Consider the following 17875-nt stretch of genomic DNA (forward strand, 5'->3'; position numbering starts at 1 on the left):
CCCGCGTCAGGCTCTGTGCTGACAGCTCAGAGCCTGGAACCCGCTTTGGATTCTGTGTCTCCCTCTCTCTCTGCGCCTCCCCCGCTTATGCTCTGTCTCTCTCTGTCTCTCGAAAATGAATACACATTAAAAATAATAATAATAAAAAAATAAAACAAGAAGATATCCTGGGAATGCTACCTGAGGATTCAAATCAGTGTGTTCAGTTGAGCCTGGGCTCTGCTCTGGAACTCTCTCTCTCTCCTTGGCTGAGTGAAGAAGCCCAGGAGGGCACTGGTCTCGGCTGGGTCTAAGCTGGCAGCAACCTAGGCTGGACCGCTGTGGGTAGCTTGCTCCTGTGGAGACGGGAGGGGCTGCGAGCGGCTTGTAGGAGGTGAGGAGCAGGCCAGGGGGCACTTTGATGAGTAGTGGGGAGACCGTGCCCTCAGAGGGCACCCCAGCCATCCTCAGAAAGCACGCTGGAGCTCGGTTCATGTCAACTATAGCGAGCATTAACTGTGCACCTACTATAAGCCCAGAGCTGGGTTCGTGCTCTGAAAGATTCGAATCAGTACGAGAGCGGGTGCCTGACCTCAAGGAGCCCCAGTCACGCTGCAGGTACGAGACCAGTCTTCATAAAGACGAAGAAGGCACGACAGACTGGGTGAGCACCTGCGTGCGTGGAGCAGGCCACCGATTCATCTGGACGGGCAAAGTGCCCAATCTCAGCCCGGTGACACACAAAAAGTGACATTTACACGCAGTCAGCTTCCCGGAGCGGTGTTTCAGGTCTTCTTCTCCAATGGGGCTCTGCGGAAGCTGCCATCCCGCATCAGGAGCAGAATGCGTGTGCAAGGGCTCTCTGCACTGCTGAGAACTAACGCGATATCATTATCTACGAATTAACCGGTATTTTCTTTCGGGTTCAGTGCAGCCCCAAGAGATACGTCCCATTTCTACCTCCAGGGCCTGTATATCCAAGGCGCAGACAGACTCCATCTCATACTCTTCCACCAAAGTGGCCACGCTGGCCTGGGACCACACTGAGAGCAGCACCAGGAGCAAAGCATCTTGGTTTTGTTTTTGTTTTTGTCTTTTTTCCCAACAATTTATGTCACGTTTGCAAACTACTACGTCACAGACAGGGGCTTGTCTTAGGATCAAAACAATTCTAGTCTTTTCTTCCCCCGAAGATCCTACTAAAATGGCAGCACCAGGAAGGTGCCCCGGGGTTTATTTACCAGCTTAGCCTGGCCCAGGGCACACGTGTCCATGGGACCACCTCAGGGCTGGGGCTGAGATCCTGTGGCTCTTAAATCTTCATCACATAGACCCTCTAGAAAGAGGCTCCCAGCTCTCCTAGTCTCTGTGGCTCCGACGGGCACCAAACGGTGAGTCCACCCCGGCCCGCCCCCAGCTCTCACCCAGACTTCATCCCGGGTCTCCCACCTCCCCACCCCCACTAGCCAGTAAATCGTCCCTGAATTAATCAAAGTGCTTGCACTGGTCCGAACCCACCAGGGGCCGCCTCCAGCGGCCACTTTGTGTTCGGTAGATTAATTGCAGCGGGGGGAGGGGAGGGAATCCATTTTTAGAAAATCATTACTTTCAGAAAGAGAGGGGGGCACTTCTGGTTGGGGAAAACTGCTGAGCTGGCAGCTCAGGCCTGCTGCTGAAGCACCAGGAAACCTGGGGCTGTGCAGGCTGCTCGTGGCTCAGCGGGCACCGCTGGGGGGCCCACGCCTCTTCCCCAAGGCCAGGGCACCCCATCCCTCCTGGCTGCCTCCTGCCGGCATTCACCTCCTGCTCTCACCTGGGCTCAGCGGTTGGCTGGCCGTTCTGAGCAGGAAGGGGTCGCCCCAGTATTGACCATCCCCCACTGCCGATGGCCTTAGTTGTGCAGCCAGCCAGCTTGCACTATAGCACACGGAGGTCACCGTCAGCCCCTGCCGGCAGCTCCACAGCCAAAAGAAGGTTGGGGACCCCTAACCGCCGCTGCCTTGAATCGAGCATCAAGCAGATGAAGCGGTATGAAATTGTCATCTTCGTAGGTCACAACGGTCAGATGTTAGCAGTCCCACGTGGTTCAGCCTAATTACCATACGGCCAGCTCTTCAGATGTATTTTCTCACTAATCCCCCTCTTGGCCCCATGAGGCAGGTATAGTGTCCATTTTGTTTCAGAAATCGAGGTTCAGAGAGGTTAAGTGACTTGCCCAAGTAAGTACTCAAACCCCGGTCGATGTGACTCCAAAACCCAGGACCGTGAGTCACATCCTCTTTTATGTCAGATCCCCGTCCCACCTGCCCCCGCACTCACTCATTCATGAGCTGTGCTTCGAGCCGTTGCCCTGGCCAACAAGCACACTGGACAGAAAGCCGGCTGAGTGTGGGGCCTCGCTGGCCCGCCAGGAGGTCTGCGCGTGCTGGCGTCGGGTGCCCCACCAGCCTCCCTCACCCACTGGAGCGCTGGCTCCCACGGCCTAGCTAAGGCCCGCCTGCCTCGCTGCTGCGGCATGGGGCCACGGGGGCCACGACGCTGGCGAGGCCTTGGTGCCTACAACCGGGCACAGACGTCAGGTGTCGCTTCTGTTGTTTGGCCGTCGGATCAGCTTGGTCCTTTCAAACCAGAACTTGTTTTAGGGGAAAAAAACGTGCCCAACACGGTCACCCCCTGACACAGGCGTGCCCCTAGAGATTAGACAGCAGAGAGATGATGAAATCTGACACCGCCGCTTACCAGCTGGGGGACTTGGGCAACTCTTTGAACCTCGGTTTCTTCATCTGTAGAATGGGGCTAAAAATAGAGCATCTATTTTTCGGGCGGTTTGTAAGGATTATATGGGATAATCCCAGTGTGCTTGGAATGCTTGGAACACTGCCTAGGGCACAGGTCACAAGCAACGCTGCCTGTTTTTATTCCCAGGCCAAACCAAGCCCGCAATTCTGCCTCCCTCTTCCTAGTTCAGGGGACAAGCCCTGTGTGAGCACTGTGCTAGGAAATGTTAGGATAGCGGATCCTAAGTGAGGCCGCAGCTGATGCTTCGGAGCACCAAGGGCTTATGATTCAGTAGGGGAGACAGAATCCTACACCACCGATGTCTCTTCAGGGCAGATATTTTTAAAGGGGGGGAAAGAGGCTTCCTGGAGGAGGTGTGGCCTGAGCTGCATCCTGAAGGATAAGAAGAGAGCCAATTGAAGAGGATGGAAAGCACTTGCTTGGAAGCCCAGAAGCAAGGTGTGTTTGAGGAACTACAAATGCCTGGGGCCAAGGGTCCGGGGTGAGGAGGTTAAAAGGTGAGCACTGCCGAGAGGCGCTACAAGGCCCTGAAAGGAATCATACTAAGTGGAGTCTGAGAAGGGAAAGTAGGAGAGAGATTTGCATTTTATAATTACAGATTGAATGAGGCAGGGAGGACAGGATTTGGTTGTTTTATTGCATGATGGCAGACAGGGCTAGGGAGATGAGAAAACCCAGGTTCCTGGTGGGGGCTGAGATATCTACAGGTGAGAGGGATAAGGCCACCAGAGTGATGTCGCTGCCCAGGGAGGGGGCAGTACCCTGTAAGACACCCCAAAATTTGAGGGGTGAACTGAGACAAAAGAGAGCAGAACCAGGCAGGGACACCTTCACTTCCCTCCACTAATCCAAACCCCAGCTGGTCTGGGAGCCCCGCCTCTGGGAGCCCGGGGCTGGGCTCGCCTGTGGGTTGGCGTGTGGTCCTCCAGTGGCGCTTGGAAGGCCTGTGGGTGATGACCACTCTGGCCAGGGGAGGCAGGTGGGCTACCAGGAAAACCTGGCTTCCCCTATGCACCCCTCTTTCTCTGCCTGCCCACAGAAGGCCAGGCTGCCGGGGTCCACACGCCCCCACCCCAATTCCAGCCTCCTGGGGCTGAAAGTCAAGTCCAGGTAACACAGGAGGGCACACAGGTGCTGCTGCCACAGCAGCTCCTGCCTCCCGCAGCCGAGGTCCTGCCCAAACAGCGGGGCCAGGCCAGTGTGGTGGCCCACCTTCTGATTGTGAGTTTCGGGGCTGTCACCATACAGGACTCCATCAAATAAACATCTCAGCAGGGACCAAGGACTAAGCCCAGATCCTCCTGATCTAAGCACTTCCTCCCTAAGCGACCTTGGGCAAGTCTCTTAACCTCTCAAAGCCTGCATTTTTGCAGAAGGTCCCAGTGAGGATTAATTCCCTTGAATGCTTAGCATCGTGCCCGGCACCTGGTTACGGCACCTGGTTAGGCATCCAATAAATGACAGCTATTATTATTATTAAAGTGCTTCCTGCGGGTTGATGCAAGTTAGAGCAAACCAAAATGGCTTTGCCGGCTCCCTAATGTAACACCTCCCAATCCCACCCCTCCTCCAGACTACCACCCCAGGAGTTAATTAAAACTCTCCTTGGGTGTTTTCCAGACACGGGATTTTACACTTATTCTGGGTTGCAGAACTAGAATGGGGGCAGGTTTCACTTCAGCTGATAAAAAGCCAAACGCTGCTTTGAGAGGTAGTGAGCTCCCCGTCAGCTCACGTGAATAAGCTGGCCCAGATGACCATTTGGCAGTAACGCTCGAGCATAAACGAACATGTATTAGCATTTCAAGAGGCCTTTGAGTCCAAACCGTGGTTTAGATCAAACAGCAGAAATCCACCCACCTTTGCAACTCGGGGCTCCCCAAGGGTGACAAATTGAGGATGCCTGGCCAGCTACACCCTAAAGTCACTGCATACCAACAGGAAGAGGGGTCCTTGTAACAGATGCTGGAAGAGCAGGTGTCCTGCAGGTCCCTTTGGTGACTCACCTCCCCGTCCCCAATCAAGCACTGGGCCGAAGAGACCCCATGTCCTGATTCCAAAGGATGCCCCTCCCTACTCCCCTCCCAGCAGAAGAAAAAGGAGCTAGAGGACATGGAATCAAGTATACATTTTAAAAATTGTTTAATGGAACATAAACTCCTTTAGAAAAACATTCAGCCAGGTGATAACACCCATAGAAAAAAACACCAATCTCGTGTTTATCTTTTTTTAATTTGGCATTTGTTATTTGCATTTATATTAAAGCAAAGTGCATCTTTTCTTTATTTTTCTTGTTTATACACATTGCACAATACATAAATAATGATGCTTATAAAACGTCTTTATATTTACAAGTAATAATATATTTATATATAACATAAAATACATTTTTTCTTTAATAAATCTCAGGGTTTTTTTTTTCCAGGAGTCCTTTCTCTCTCAAAGCACTACAATGCTAAATTTCCAAGGAGAATGCTTCTCTTGTTCATTTAAACCTTTGTAGTTAGAAAAATAGCTTATGTTAAAGTCTAAACATGCTCATTGAGCTAAGAGCAGTGTCAACGTATCATACGAGTGTATGAGTTTGTAGAAGAAATGAAAGAGTTAGGTGACAGCCCAGGGTGGTACCTTGGGTTATGATGGACCGAATCCTTCTTGGTGGGAAGGGGGGCTGCTGAGAAGTCTCCCTCCCAGGGCGGCTCCCCTCGCTGGTCTAACAGCAGAGCTCAACACCCAGGCGGCAGAGGGGAGGAAAGTGCTGAGCTGGTTTTCGGAGTTGGAGGTGGGGATGGGGGGGTGGGCGCACCTGATATGACCAGGGCAGGGCAGAGGCTGAGGGGTTTGGGAGGATGCTGGGTGGGCAATACTGTGCCAGGGTGGCCCCCGGCAGCCCTCGGGAAGCCCGTCTCAAGAGATATCCAGGAGCAGATGGCCAAAAAAGAAAGAGGTGACAAGGACAGCAGGGTGGCTGGAGGGGAGTTAGGACAAGCAGGAAACAACTGGTTTCTGGTTCAGCCTCTTTGCAGGGTTGCTTCTAAGAAGCCTGCAGACAGGCCCGTGTCCTAGGAGGGGAGAGGTGGGGCAGGGAGGCTTCCCCGGGGGCGGGGAGGAGGGGCAGAGCCTGGCTTCTGGCAGCTGTCCAAACCCCAGCTGCCAGCTTGCCCAGGTACGGCCTCTGCCCCACTGAGCATATGTCCAAAGGGCAGGCGACACACAGCTTGGGGGCGCAGGCCTCTCAGCAGTCACCGTAAGACACGCGCGCGCACGGACGCACACTCACTCACACAGGCGCCCTGACGAGGGAAAACGAGGACCCCAAAGTCAGGGCCTGCTCCCCATTCTTCCACTGTGTTTTGCTGGGTGCTCACTGTTGCTTCCCCTTTTCATCCTGGGGTGTGCTCGGCCAGCCATACCCCGCCCTCCCCCCCCCAAACCCCAACAACTCTTTTCATAAGCTATTTCTCAAAGAACAAAACAAAACAGAACAGAAACGAGGACCAGAACGGTGGGGGGCGGGGGGGGGGGCGGGGGCCGGGGACACACGACGACAAAAGAGTCTGCGTGAAAAGCAAGCACTCGGGAGGGAAGTATTAGCAGCAAAGTAGTTTGGACTGGGCCCGCTCGGCTCCCGCTCCGTCCTCTCCCCACGCGGCTACCGGCTGTTGAAAATGACCTCCAGCCAGCACGGGCAGCTGCTGATGAACTGGCGGGTGTAGCACTGGCCCCAGCCCTTCACAAAGCTAATCTGCACAGTGAAGCCAGTCCATGGCTGCTGCATGAATTCATGGTCGTTGGGCCGCTGCAGGCTGTACGCTTTCTCGTAGTCAAAAGCCTTGATGGAGAAACCGGGGAACACTTTGTGCACCAACAGCGTCCTGGAGTCCGGGTTGTCCAGTGTGGCTGACTTGATGAAGATGGGGTAACTGCTCCGGTTGTACACCCACACGCCATCCACTTCCCGCGTGAGCTGGATGCCACAGCCGATTTTGCTCCGCACTTTCTGCACCAGCTGACTCTTGTTGTCCGAATTGAGCTGTCCGAGGCAAAAGCCATTCCCCTGAGGTAGATCATAGAAGATGTCCAGGGAGGGCTCCTGGACACAGTAGAGCCTCCCCACTCTCGTCTTCTCCTCCCAGTATGCCACCACGCACCAGTGTGACCGATCCCCAGGCTCCAGAAGAAGTTGGGAATCTACAAAACAAAATGGCAGACGCGGTTGGTGGTGATGGGGATTGGCGTTTTCCTCCTCAAGGATCGAGGCACACACCCGCAGTTCATTACCACCCGCGAGCTCTCCTAAGACAGAGGCGGTGCTGGTGCTTGGATAGGCTGCCGGCTCTGCAGTCCTACTGTGGCTCAGAAATCTTGACCCAGTGGTTCAAGAACCCACCTTTAAACACGGGGCTCTCTGGGGCACCTCCTTCCTCCACTCCCCCAACCCAGGGCGCCATCACGTTGACCCGTGGGGCCAATGGAAGCCCCATCCCTGCCGAGCCCAGAAGCTAGGGAACCCTTAGGAACTTCACTGGTCCTGTTTTAGGGCAAGAAAAGGGCTTCCAGATGGCCTAGAGTTGCAGTTCGTTAAACTGGACGGACCCCAGAAGGCTAGCTGCTCTAGCCCCTGGTCATCCTCAGGAGAAAAACCAGGACCCAGAAAGCTTGCTGGCTTGGGCCCCAAGGACGACACAGCCACACCTAGAACCCAGGTCTCCAGACTCCAGGGTCACGTGCTATGCGGTCTCTGTGTGGCCCAGCGCTTAGGTCAGTGCCTCAAGTCATAAAGGAGCGCCGTCTGATAAAAATGGAAAGTGGAGTTGCTTTGGGGCCGAAACACCTTCCTAATAGAAAACCATCTCTCAGTGTGTGTGTCAGCAGCAGCTCTGTACGCAAAGGGTGAATTTGGTCAAAATGTCAAATCACAACACACCGGCTGGTGTTAACTCAGACTACCTTGACGAAGCTGCCTTCGGCCCAGACAGAAGATTATGTGTCTGAAATGGGTTGACCTTCCTTGAAGTGCCCTTCTCTGCCTGTACCCCCTCTCTCCCCTCCCTCCCTAGAAGCATGCAGACACCTTGCCCTAGCCCCCTTTCCCCACTACCCCTGCCCCCTCCCCCAGAGGCCCCACCCCAACTTTCCTAGACTTGGTTCTTCCCACAGGCAGCCAGGAGACGGGGAGGGATCCTGGGAAGGTGACTTTCCTGAACAGGCGCTAGGAGGTCTTTAAAGGGGGGATCACAGGGAGGGAAAGGGGGCCCCAGCGGCTGGCATTCCAACTCCTCCTTAAGCTGGAGCCAGCGGGGCAGGCCTCAGACTGGGAACCATAAATCTCCCCAGCCGGGCCGGGCTGCAGGAACGCTGTGGTTTGTGGGGCAGGGCGGAGACCGGAAGTCTTGTATTTGTTAACAAAAATGGGGAAAGGCAGGCAGCAGAGACCTCCTCCTGCCTTCCCCTGTAGCCCTTACTGCTCACTCACTGGGGGTTTGGGGCCTGAAGGCGGGAGTTGGCTGTGAGACGATTTTTTGGTTTGTTTGGGCCTTTTTGATTTTGGAACAACCAAGGGCCAGTGCTGATGAAGTCTACAGCATGGCAGCTAGGGGTGGAGGAGGGCTCAGGGACCCATGTCCTGCTGCCCCAGCAGGCTGGATATACAACTAACCCAAGGCAGCTCAACACATAACTGCTTCCAACCTTTACAGGCATGTTAGGACCTGGGAACCAGTCGGCTCCATTATTTTATTTATTTATTTATTTTAAAGCAGCAGTCTTGCATGGAGGTGTTCTGTGAATCAGTCCGTGCAAATGCGCACCGTGACCCACGGGGGCAGACACGAACACACATCCTGAGTGGCTGTCTCCTGCAGACACCCCAACCGACCTTCCCAAATGCCTACCCAGACAGCCACACAAAATGGGGAAGCTGAGGGCTCACTCCTCTCCCTCAACCCCCACCCCCCTGAAAATCAGCCCCAGAAAACTGGCCTGCCCCCCAAAACGCATGCACCTATAAAGCACAAGTGCATGTGAGAGACATTGGGTGTCCGTGAGTGTGAACACATGTGCGAGTGTTATGTGAGCATGCGTGTGCTTGCGTGCATACACGCTGGAACATATGGAAAAACAAGAGAGGGACAAGGGCTCCAAGCAGAGGTGACTCATCAGGCATTAACTTGTTTCTGCAAAGTATCCATCAACTGCTAATAAATTCGTGAGTGCTGGCAATCTTTGAACTTTCTTGTTGAGGGAGTTCAGCTCTGAAGGCTACACCAAAGACCCATAATATCCATGTAAATAAGAATACTCTGGCGTGCAAGTTTGCTGGGAAGGAGAAAGCCCTCTTCTGGAAGGTACGGGGCGAACTGTTTTGGGGAGGAGGGAGTTTTGAAATGTAGGAAGCTCTCGCTTATTATCATATCCCACCTCAGGACGACAAATGTGGTCTGGGAAGAAGACTGGGGGAGTCACTGGGAGGGAGGTGCAGGAGACCCTCCGGGAGCCTCCCGATACTTTGTTTCACGGATCTTGGCCCCCCCTGAAACCTGGCACCAGCTAGCAGGGAAAAAAGAGGGGCAGGGGGAGGAGGTGCAGGGTGGGGTGGGGTGGGGGCCTGGGATCAAGTTGCCTATGCCAGGCCCACCAGTAAAGGGTGGGGGGCCCTGTCTGCCCAGCAGCCTCCGGAGGCGGGGGAAGCCGGGCTGGACTGGGCTGGACTGGCCCAGAGCCCTGGGGGTAGGGGGTAGGGGGAGGAGAGGGGGAGGGGGAGGGGGGAAGTGTTCTGGCGGGTTTCTCTTTCATCTGCACAGCCCGCCAGTCCACCCAGCAATTTGCCGCCAGACATCCCTGGAAAAAGCCTTTTTCTGTTGAGGTTAATGGCCCAGCCCAGATAAACAGAGGGGAATGGGTGTCCCTGTGTGTGAACAAGGCCCCTGAAAGCCCACTAGGACCCTCGCCGGCTCCTCCCCTGCCCTGACCCTCCAGCCTGACCCGCTGTCACCCCCCAGCCTCCCAGCACCCTGATGCCCCTTTTCTCCTCACTGCTCTTGGGCTATCTCTGGGCACAAAAACACGCTCTCCAGCGAAACCGTCACCCCCACGAAGGCCCCTTGTAACACATCATACTTCTGGGGGCCCGTGACAACAGCCCATGTTGCCAAGTCAGAGACCTGCCCCCAAGATCTGCACCATGTGGGCCCATTTCTGGGAAACATTCAGCATCCTCTTCAGAGAAGCACGTTCCCCTGAACTGGGCCCACAGCCCACAAGCGTCTCCCCACAAAGGTCTGTGCAGACGTTTCGCCCCCAGAGGGGCTTCCCAGGCCTCACGGCGAGGGGCTGGGAGGCTCTCATAGAGGAGTCCCCCTCATTCCCAAGGACTAAGGAAGAGTCTCAGAAGCCCAACTTGGCTTCTCCTCACGGTCGCTGATACTTAACCTCCAAAAGCAAGACTCGCAGGCCCTTGTTAACTTCCCTCAGCTTTACAACCCTTTTCCGGTATTTTCAGCAACTTCTCTCCCTCCTCAGAAAACTATACAGGGGCTTGTTTTAAAACTGTATTTGTGCATTTTTAAAGCATCCAAAAAGAAAAGCTGTGTTGTAAAAGCCAACTAATCAGATGCCTGCTCACAATTTTTTCTTTTTATTACAGTTTAGGGAATTTTTGGAGCAACCCCAGAAAAATGCTGAATCCGCCTAAAATTCCTTTAAGGTTGTTTCCACCCCCCCTCCCCTTCCTCATTTCCCTTAAAGCATAAAATCTACCCTTGAAAGGGAAGGGGTGGGTGGGTGTTGAGAAGGGAAAGGATTTTGCTTGTGTTTGCACTTGCATTAGGGAAGACCACTTAACAAGGAGCTCCCTGCCTCTTACAAAGAGTTATTTAATTACCCTGGTCATGAATGAACAGACCTGACCCTTCTAGAAGACTGGAGGCTCATGAATGACTCTCACGCCCAAGGTTCTCAATGGCACAGGGTGACCAGAGCTCAGGATTTTAAATTTAAAAAAAAAAAAATTATGTTTATTTTTGAGAGCATGGGCGGGGGAGGGGCAGAGAGAGAGGGAGACACAGAATCCGAAGCAGGCTCCAGGCTCTGAGCCATCTGCACAGAGCCCGATGAGGGGCTCGAACACACGAGCTGTGAGATCATGACCTGAGCTGAAGTTGGATCCTTAACCAACTGAGCCCTGCAGGTGCCCCAAGGGCCCGACTCTTGATTTCAGTTCAGGTCACGATCTCATGGTTGATGAGTTTGAGCCCCGCATTGGGCTCTGCACTGATAGTTCGGAAACTGCTTGGGATTTTCTCTCTCCCTCTCCCTCTCTCTCTCTGCCACTCCCCTGCTCACGCTCTTTCTCTCAAAATAAATACATAAAACTTATAAAAATAATAAACAAAAAGGAAAATCTTTTTGAAAAATAAACTTTAAAAAATTAAAAACAAAATTTTTTTAAGAAGATCTCTCGGGGCGCCTGGGTGGCGCAGTCGGTTAAGCGTCCGACTTCAGCCAGGTCACGATCTCGCGGTCCGTGAGTTCGAGCCCCGCGTCAGGCTCTGGGCTGATGATGGCTCGGAGCCTGGAGCCTGTTTCCGATTCTGTGTCTCCCTCTCTCTCTGCCCCTCCCCTGTTCATGCTCTGTCTCTCTCTGTCCCAAAAATAAATAAAACGTTGAAGAAAAAAAAATTTAAAAAAAAAGAAGGTCTCTCTAGGGGCGCCTGGGTGGCTCAGTCAGTTGAGCGTCTGGCTTCAGCTCAGGTCATGATCTCGCGGTTCGTGGGTTCGAGCCCCGCGTGGGGCTCTGTGCTGATAGCTCAGAACCCGGAGCCTGCTTTGGTTTCTGGGTCTCCCTCGCTCTCTGCCCCTCCCCGGCTCATGCTCTGTCTCTTTCAAAAGTAAGTAAACATTTAAAAAAATGTTTTTCAAGGACATCTCTCTGCCAAAATCCTACCGTGGGCAAAGGCCTGTGTGCCCCCTCCACAGTGGTCCCGCAGGGCCAGAAGGCTGAAGATGGAGAAGCCAGGGGAGACAGGGCAGAAGTGGCTGCCTGACACAGGTGGTGAGGGCAAGCAAAGGGCACAAAGGGAGACAGAGAAGTTAAACCTGGCGATCCTGGAACACAAACACCGCCACGCCTCGCCTGCTGTAGGTCCAGGGTCCTCCCTCCTCGGGACTCAGGCGCCACCAAGGGTTGCCTCATCCTGTCCTCCCCCCACCTCAGACATCTCAAAGGTTAACAGCACCCGTCAGCCCTGCTCCCCACCCCGGTCAGGAAACTGGCTGTTCTGAGAGCAAACCAGCCCACTTCAGGGACAAGGGCTGAGATAATGGGGACGCGGGGCCAATCCGCCCCATCTGTCCTCAACCCAAACACTCTCAATTCACGAGGAACCTTGCTGGTCTCTTGTATGAGAGGCAAATGACCAGAAACCAAACCAGACGCTTGCTGAGGTGTCTGGGCTCACCGTTGAGTTCCAGAGTGAGCTCTGATCGGCCATGTGTACAACCTCATCCAGATCCTGACAGATTCTGCCAGGGCACCCTCAGATTCCTAAGACAGCAGGGACAACCCGGGGGTTTGGAACAAGTTACCCAAAGGGAGTGAAACAAACTCGAAACATTTCAGGTTCACCCTCAGTTACCCAGAAAACGCTCAGACTCAACCCATCACCACTAACCCCAAGCTCCTCCACCAAAGAGATCTGGACTCTGGCCGGTAGACGGCAAGACTGAGAAAAGGCTGGGTTGTTTTCAGCACTCTGCAACAAGCTATCTCCACTGAGGTGGCTGGGCTGGGTACCATGGTGGGCAGCGGGTACCATGGGGTCTCCTTCAAAGGCCAGGGTGCTTGCTCAGGTCCCTGTGCCCAGCCAGCTCCTGCCCCCCCCCCCCAGGAAACTCCAGTGTTGTGCAGTATCCTCCCACCCCCCAGTTATGGGAGTCAGACACCCTGCTGAGACCTACTTCCCATGGGACCTTGGCGGTGACTTAAGCTCTTCCCCTAAAACAGCTCCCAGTGCCAGCCTCATAGGGCTGTTGTGACAATCTGATACAAAGTGGCCAGCGGCCAGGAACTAGCTTGCGGCTACACATGCTGGTCTCATCTCTCAGACCTCTCGTCTTGGGTTCTCCAACCGCTTAGAAAATGCTACCCACCCCCCCCCCCTCCCCAGGGGACAGAACAGTTCTGGGCCATGCCGGCCCCTAATAATGTACAGGCCCGGTTGGAAGGGGCTGGTGACAACCCTGTGAGGTCGCATCCTATTACTGTCCTTATGTTAAAGAAGGGGGAAATGAGACACAGGTCACTTGCCAAACAGGCAAGTGGGCAGCCACCCCAGACCTCTAAGGCCACCGGAGCTCTCCAAATGCTAGAGGGGGAAAAAAGACGCGTCCTTCCAAAACACATTCTGGAAACGTGATTCCTACTTTAGGGCTGAGTGTGGGGTCCAGCTCCCTCGTACCAAGCAGGGAATGAACCGGTTTCTTTGGCAGCATGCTGCTCTTCGATCCTGGCCAAATGGCTTGCCCTCGAAGAGTCTCAGTCTGACCCACCCATCCACAATTCACGTGAAGGAGGCTGGGGCACAGCAGGCCACCTTGGGGCTCTGACAGTCCCCTGGCTACACTCTGAATCACAGAAATGCCCCATCCTTATGAACGCTCCTTCCATTTATTTTTATTATGTTCAGGAGAATAAGAAAATCACTTTGGGGAGCAGGGCACATTCTTGCATTCAATTTGCAAAGATAAAAACGAAATCAAAAGGAAAAGGAAATATGAGGCAGACTTTGCTGTGTCCACCTGTAAACCAATTTTTCCTTTAAGAACTTCAAGTTACAAACTTGTGTCCCTTCTGTCTTGTCTTTTGTGGCCCTCGGGAAAAGGTGGATCCCCAGGGGAGGAGGGTCTGCCCAGGCTTGGTGCCCTTAAGTTCCTCACCCATCATCACCCTCCTCCTCCTGAGAGGTCTCTCAAGCTTACAAATTTGGCAGATCCTGCTCGTCTGGAAGACTGATTCGTGACTCTGCCTTACAGACTAATGATGATGAGTAATCAGTTACTAAAGCTACAACGTACTCCCCCCCCCCCCCGCTCCCCCAACTGGCCCCAGCCCCGTCTCCCAAGGCCCCTCAAACGTTCAAGTCTAAAGCCCCCATCCTGGGGGTCCCTCCTAAGACAAGTCATTTGGCCAGCGGAGAATATAATTGAGGGTAGTGCCGGGCAGGGGAGGGAAGCCACACAAATCAAAAGCTCTCGTCTGTCTCGCCAGCCGGGCTGACACGGCTTCCTGTGCTCCAGTCTTCAGCCATGCAAATTATAGCGTGTACCCGGCTGCCTGCCTTCTGAGGAGGCCAGCTCTGCCCGGCTCCGAGAGGACTCAGAGGAAGGGTGGGGACTCCCAGCCTGGCCAACTCCATTCATAATATTTACAGTAAATGGGCCTCTCTGGCTGTTGTTGGTATGCACCCAGCCTCATCATTTCTCGTGTTTGAATTTCAAGACTCTTCCCCTCCCTCATGTACCACAAAGCTCCCACCATTCCCCCCCTAAATAACTAAGCCACTCTTTTCAGAAAGGGGGTTCACACACCTGCACACATACAGCGCCCCCCCACCCGACCCGCATGGCATTATCTGTTCACCTGCCCGTCCACGGGGTATGACCCCGGCCAGTCCCAGGAAGACACAAGATGTCCAAGTCAAATCTCTAAGCTGACCCACCCGCCTCCCTCCTGGAGAGAGCCCAGAGCTAGCCCTCCCCCCAGGCCCCCCCAACAAATTCCACATGTGGATTCCCAAGTGGGAACGCGTACATGAATCCAACAAAAGGATCTTCTCTTAAACCACCAAAAAGTCCCGCATTTTCTTCTTTGTGTTGACCCCTTCTAAGTACATAGGATACACACTAAAGCCCAGTGAGGATCTTGATAAAAATGGATGCCTATGTCAACTGTTTTAAAGGACACACCCCCAGAGGTACAGAACAGTTCTGGCCTGCCTTTGCTGTGGGCCTCATTTTAATAAAGCCCCATGCACACTGACCTCCGGGGCCCCAAAAGGCAGTACAGTGTTACAGGACCCAGTCGCAGGCCCTGCCCTGCCCCTCCCATCCCCCCACACAGCTCCAGCTTTTCTAGGGGGTAGAAAAACCATCGAAGACGTGGAAAAACACAGGGAGGAACAAAAGTCCTTTTCATCCCTCCCCTCCCCCAGCTCCCCTTGTTCCATAACAATTATGAAAACTGTTGGATGGGATGGCATTTTGAACATTTACTGCATTCCGGCCAATAAATTCCAACGCGGGATCTGACGGAAAAGGCTCCCTTCTCCGGCCAGCTCCTGGCTCCCCCCACCCAGCTCGCGAGAGCCGTCATTCCTTCTTTCTTTACAACCCAACACCAGGGCCTGGCCAGGCCAGGCCCACACTGTGCTCACAGGGAAAAACAACAGTGGGCAGACTGGAAAAGTTAATCATTACTTCTGTCTGCCTCTGTAATCTAATCTCTCTGGCTTTGACACACTCACTGTTCAGCCATCCCAGCCCTTTCACCCCCAAAGCACCAGGGCCTCCTAGGCCTGGGGCCTGCCCCAGGCCCTCCCCGTGAAAGAGGGATGAAGCCTCCCCCAGCCTGCACTTGCCATGGCAAGGCCCCCTGGAGCCCACCATAAATCGCTATGGCTGCTCTGTGCTGTGTGCCCCATATTTCAGAGGACTCCGGGCCAGACACTCTTTTTGGGTTCCAATGTGGCTTGTATTACTTTGCAGAGAGCCAGGCTGCCCCCCCCCACTCCCACGCAAGGACACTCGGCACCCCCACTGCCACCCCTACCCTTCTCTCACGCCCCCTGCACCAGGGCTCACCCAGAAACCCACCCAGCTGCATCCAGGAGTGACGGCTGGTCTGACTTGCCCACCCCCCGCGATCGATCCACACAGAGACACAAGTCACGATGGCCCTGCCCTATGACGGTGCCTCAAAAACTAAACATGGAGTCACCACATGACCCAGAAACTCCATTTCTGGGTATATGTCCAGAAAAGTTTTGAAGAGATTATGCACACACCCATGGTCATAGCAGCATTATTCACAACAGGCAAAGAGTGGGAGCAACCCAAGTGTGTCCACTGAAGGATGAATGAATAAAGACACAGACACACACACACACACACACACACACACACACACACTAAAAAAGAAAGGCAATTCTGACACAGGTTACAACCCGGATGAACCTTGAAGACAGTATGCTGAGTGAAATAAGCCAGAGGCAAAAGGTCAAATATGGTGCGATTCCACTCATATGTGGTACCCAAAGGAGTCAAGTTCACACAGACTGAAAGCAGAATGGTGGCTGCCAGGGGAGAGACGGACTGGGGGAGGGGGGTGAGGGGGGGAGCTAGTGTTTAGTGGAGACAGAGTCTCAGTCTGGGCAAGTGAAAAGGTTCTGGAGATGGACGGTGGGTGCACGGGGATGTGACGGACTTAACACCACCGAGCTGTGCACTCAGAAATGGCCAGGATGGATGGAGCTCCTGGGTGGCTTAGTAGGTGAAGTGTCTTCAGACTCTTGATCTCAGCTCAGGTCATGATCTCAGTTTCGTGAGCTCGGGGCCCTCCGTTGGGCTCTGCCATGGCACAGCCTGCTTGGGATTCTCTCTCTTTCTCTCTCTCTCTCTTCCCCTCCCCTGCTCACGCTCTCTCAAAATAAACTTAAAAAAAAAAAATGGTCAGGATGGTAAATGTTGGGTATATTTTACCCAAAAAGAAGAGAAGGGGAAGGAGAAAGGGAAGGGGAAGGGAAAGGGAACAGAAGAAGGCCCTACCTCTTCTAATGCTTTCTCGTGCTCCCCCATTAACCTGCCTGCCTTAAGTACAGGGGATTCACTGGTGGGCTTCCGCCCATCACAAGGATAAAGGCCCCCTGGAAATGTATGCAAATGCTGATATGCAGCCGCATTTTTACGGGGAAAGAAAGATTCCTCAACTTTCGCTCATTCTCCGGAGGTTTGCAAGCCAAGAAATGTGAAGAACTATAATCTGTTTATTCAGTAGGCAAGAAGCCATTAGCTACCCACCACCTCAGCAACAGGGGGTCTCATTCCCACAAACCCTCAAATCCAAGAACCAGAGACCACACAGATCACGGGAGGTCTTGCAAGATTCTGGCATGGGGGCTTGGAGAGACCAGGTCCAATCTCTTACTTTGCAGATGAGGGGAAAAAAAAAAACAAAACAACGGAGGCCCCAGGACAGGCGTGGCCCTGGAGGGGGCTCTCCCTCCCACTGTCATTCTCCAGGTGCCCTCCCAGGACTCGGAGACCGGAGTTGGGGGTGGGGGTTGCTTCTGAATCTTTGCATGCCCCTCACCCCAGGCCTCTCCCCCCAGAAAACCCCTCTCAGCGGGGTTTGAACTGTGACCCCACTAAGCTGGAGATGGGCCTATTTCTAAGAGCTGTACAACGCACCCAGCTTCTCCCTCTGGGTTACTCATTAATGAGGGGGAGGGGCTGTGCTGGCTAAGAGGCTGCCCTGGGGCGGGTGAGGTCCCCAAGCACTTTCTGGGCTGAGCAGCTCTTCAAGACCCTTTGGTGGCTTCAGAAGTTCATTCGGCCTACTGGGCAAGGCGACATTTCCAGCTTCTTGTTAGGTGCCTGGAAGCAGTGGAAGCTGGGATAGGGTGATGGGGACAACTATTTAACCTCCGAGTGGCAAATGCAGAAAGGTGAGTCCACAGAGAGCACAGCCTGGCGTCTTACTGTTTCTGTTCCTGTTGAGCGACCAGCCGCAAGTTAAAAGTAAAAAGGCAACTCTCAAATGAACAAACCCGAGGGCCGCGAACAGTCCCGGGCCAGTTAACTGAGCTGTCTTCGGACAGAAACTCCCAACGTTGACAAGATGAAACTGGGGTTGAGATCAGTTCTTCCCTTTCTGCCCTGATCAAACCCCAAGCCAAACCAGCTCTGATTTGTTTCTGGCCAGTGGGGTTCCACAGCACAGTAGTAGATAAACTAGATAGATAAATTAAATGAGGGACCTCCACGAACACAGCCATCGGGTCAGCCTGGGGGAAACAGGCAGGGACAGGATGAGCGCGGAAAT

The 17875-nt window shown here is 53.8% G+C and overlaps 1 protein-coding gene across 2 annotated transcripts in view; it reads right to left on the reverse strand.

The window, feature by feature from the left end:
• Positions 1-4903: 4903 nt before the first annotated feature.
• The window catches only part of SMAD7 (SMAD family member 7), a 29864-nt gene continuing 16892 nt past the window's right edge, over positions 4904-17875 (reverse strand). For both annotated transcript variants that reach the window (XM_043558773.1, XM_043558772.1), the window contains exon 4: positions 4904-6969. In XM_043558773.1, coding sequence (XP_043414708.1) covers positions 6431-6969 — 539 coding nt within the window. In that variant the 3' untranslated portion in view covers positions 4904-6430. The remainder of the gene's footprint in view (positions 6970-17875) is intronic.

This window comes from Prionailurus bengalensis, chromosome D3 (assembly GCF_016509475.1).
Source record: "Prionailurus bengalensis isolate Pbe53 chromosome D3, Fcat_Pben_1.1_paternal_pri, whole genome shotgun sequence".
Classification (NCBI taxonomy): domain Eukaryota; kingdom Metazoa; phylum Chordata; class Mammalia; order Carnivora; family Felidae; genus Prionailurus; species Prionailurus bengalensis.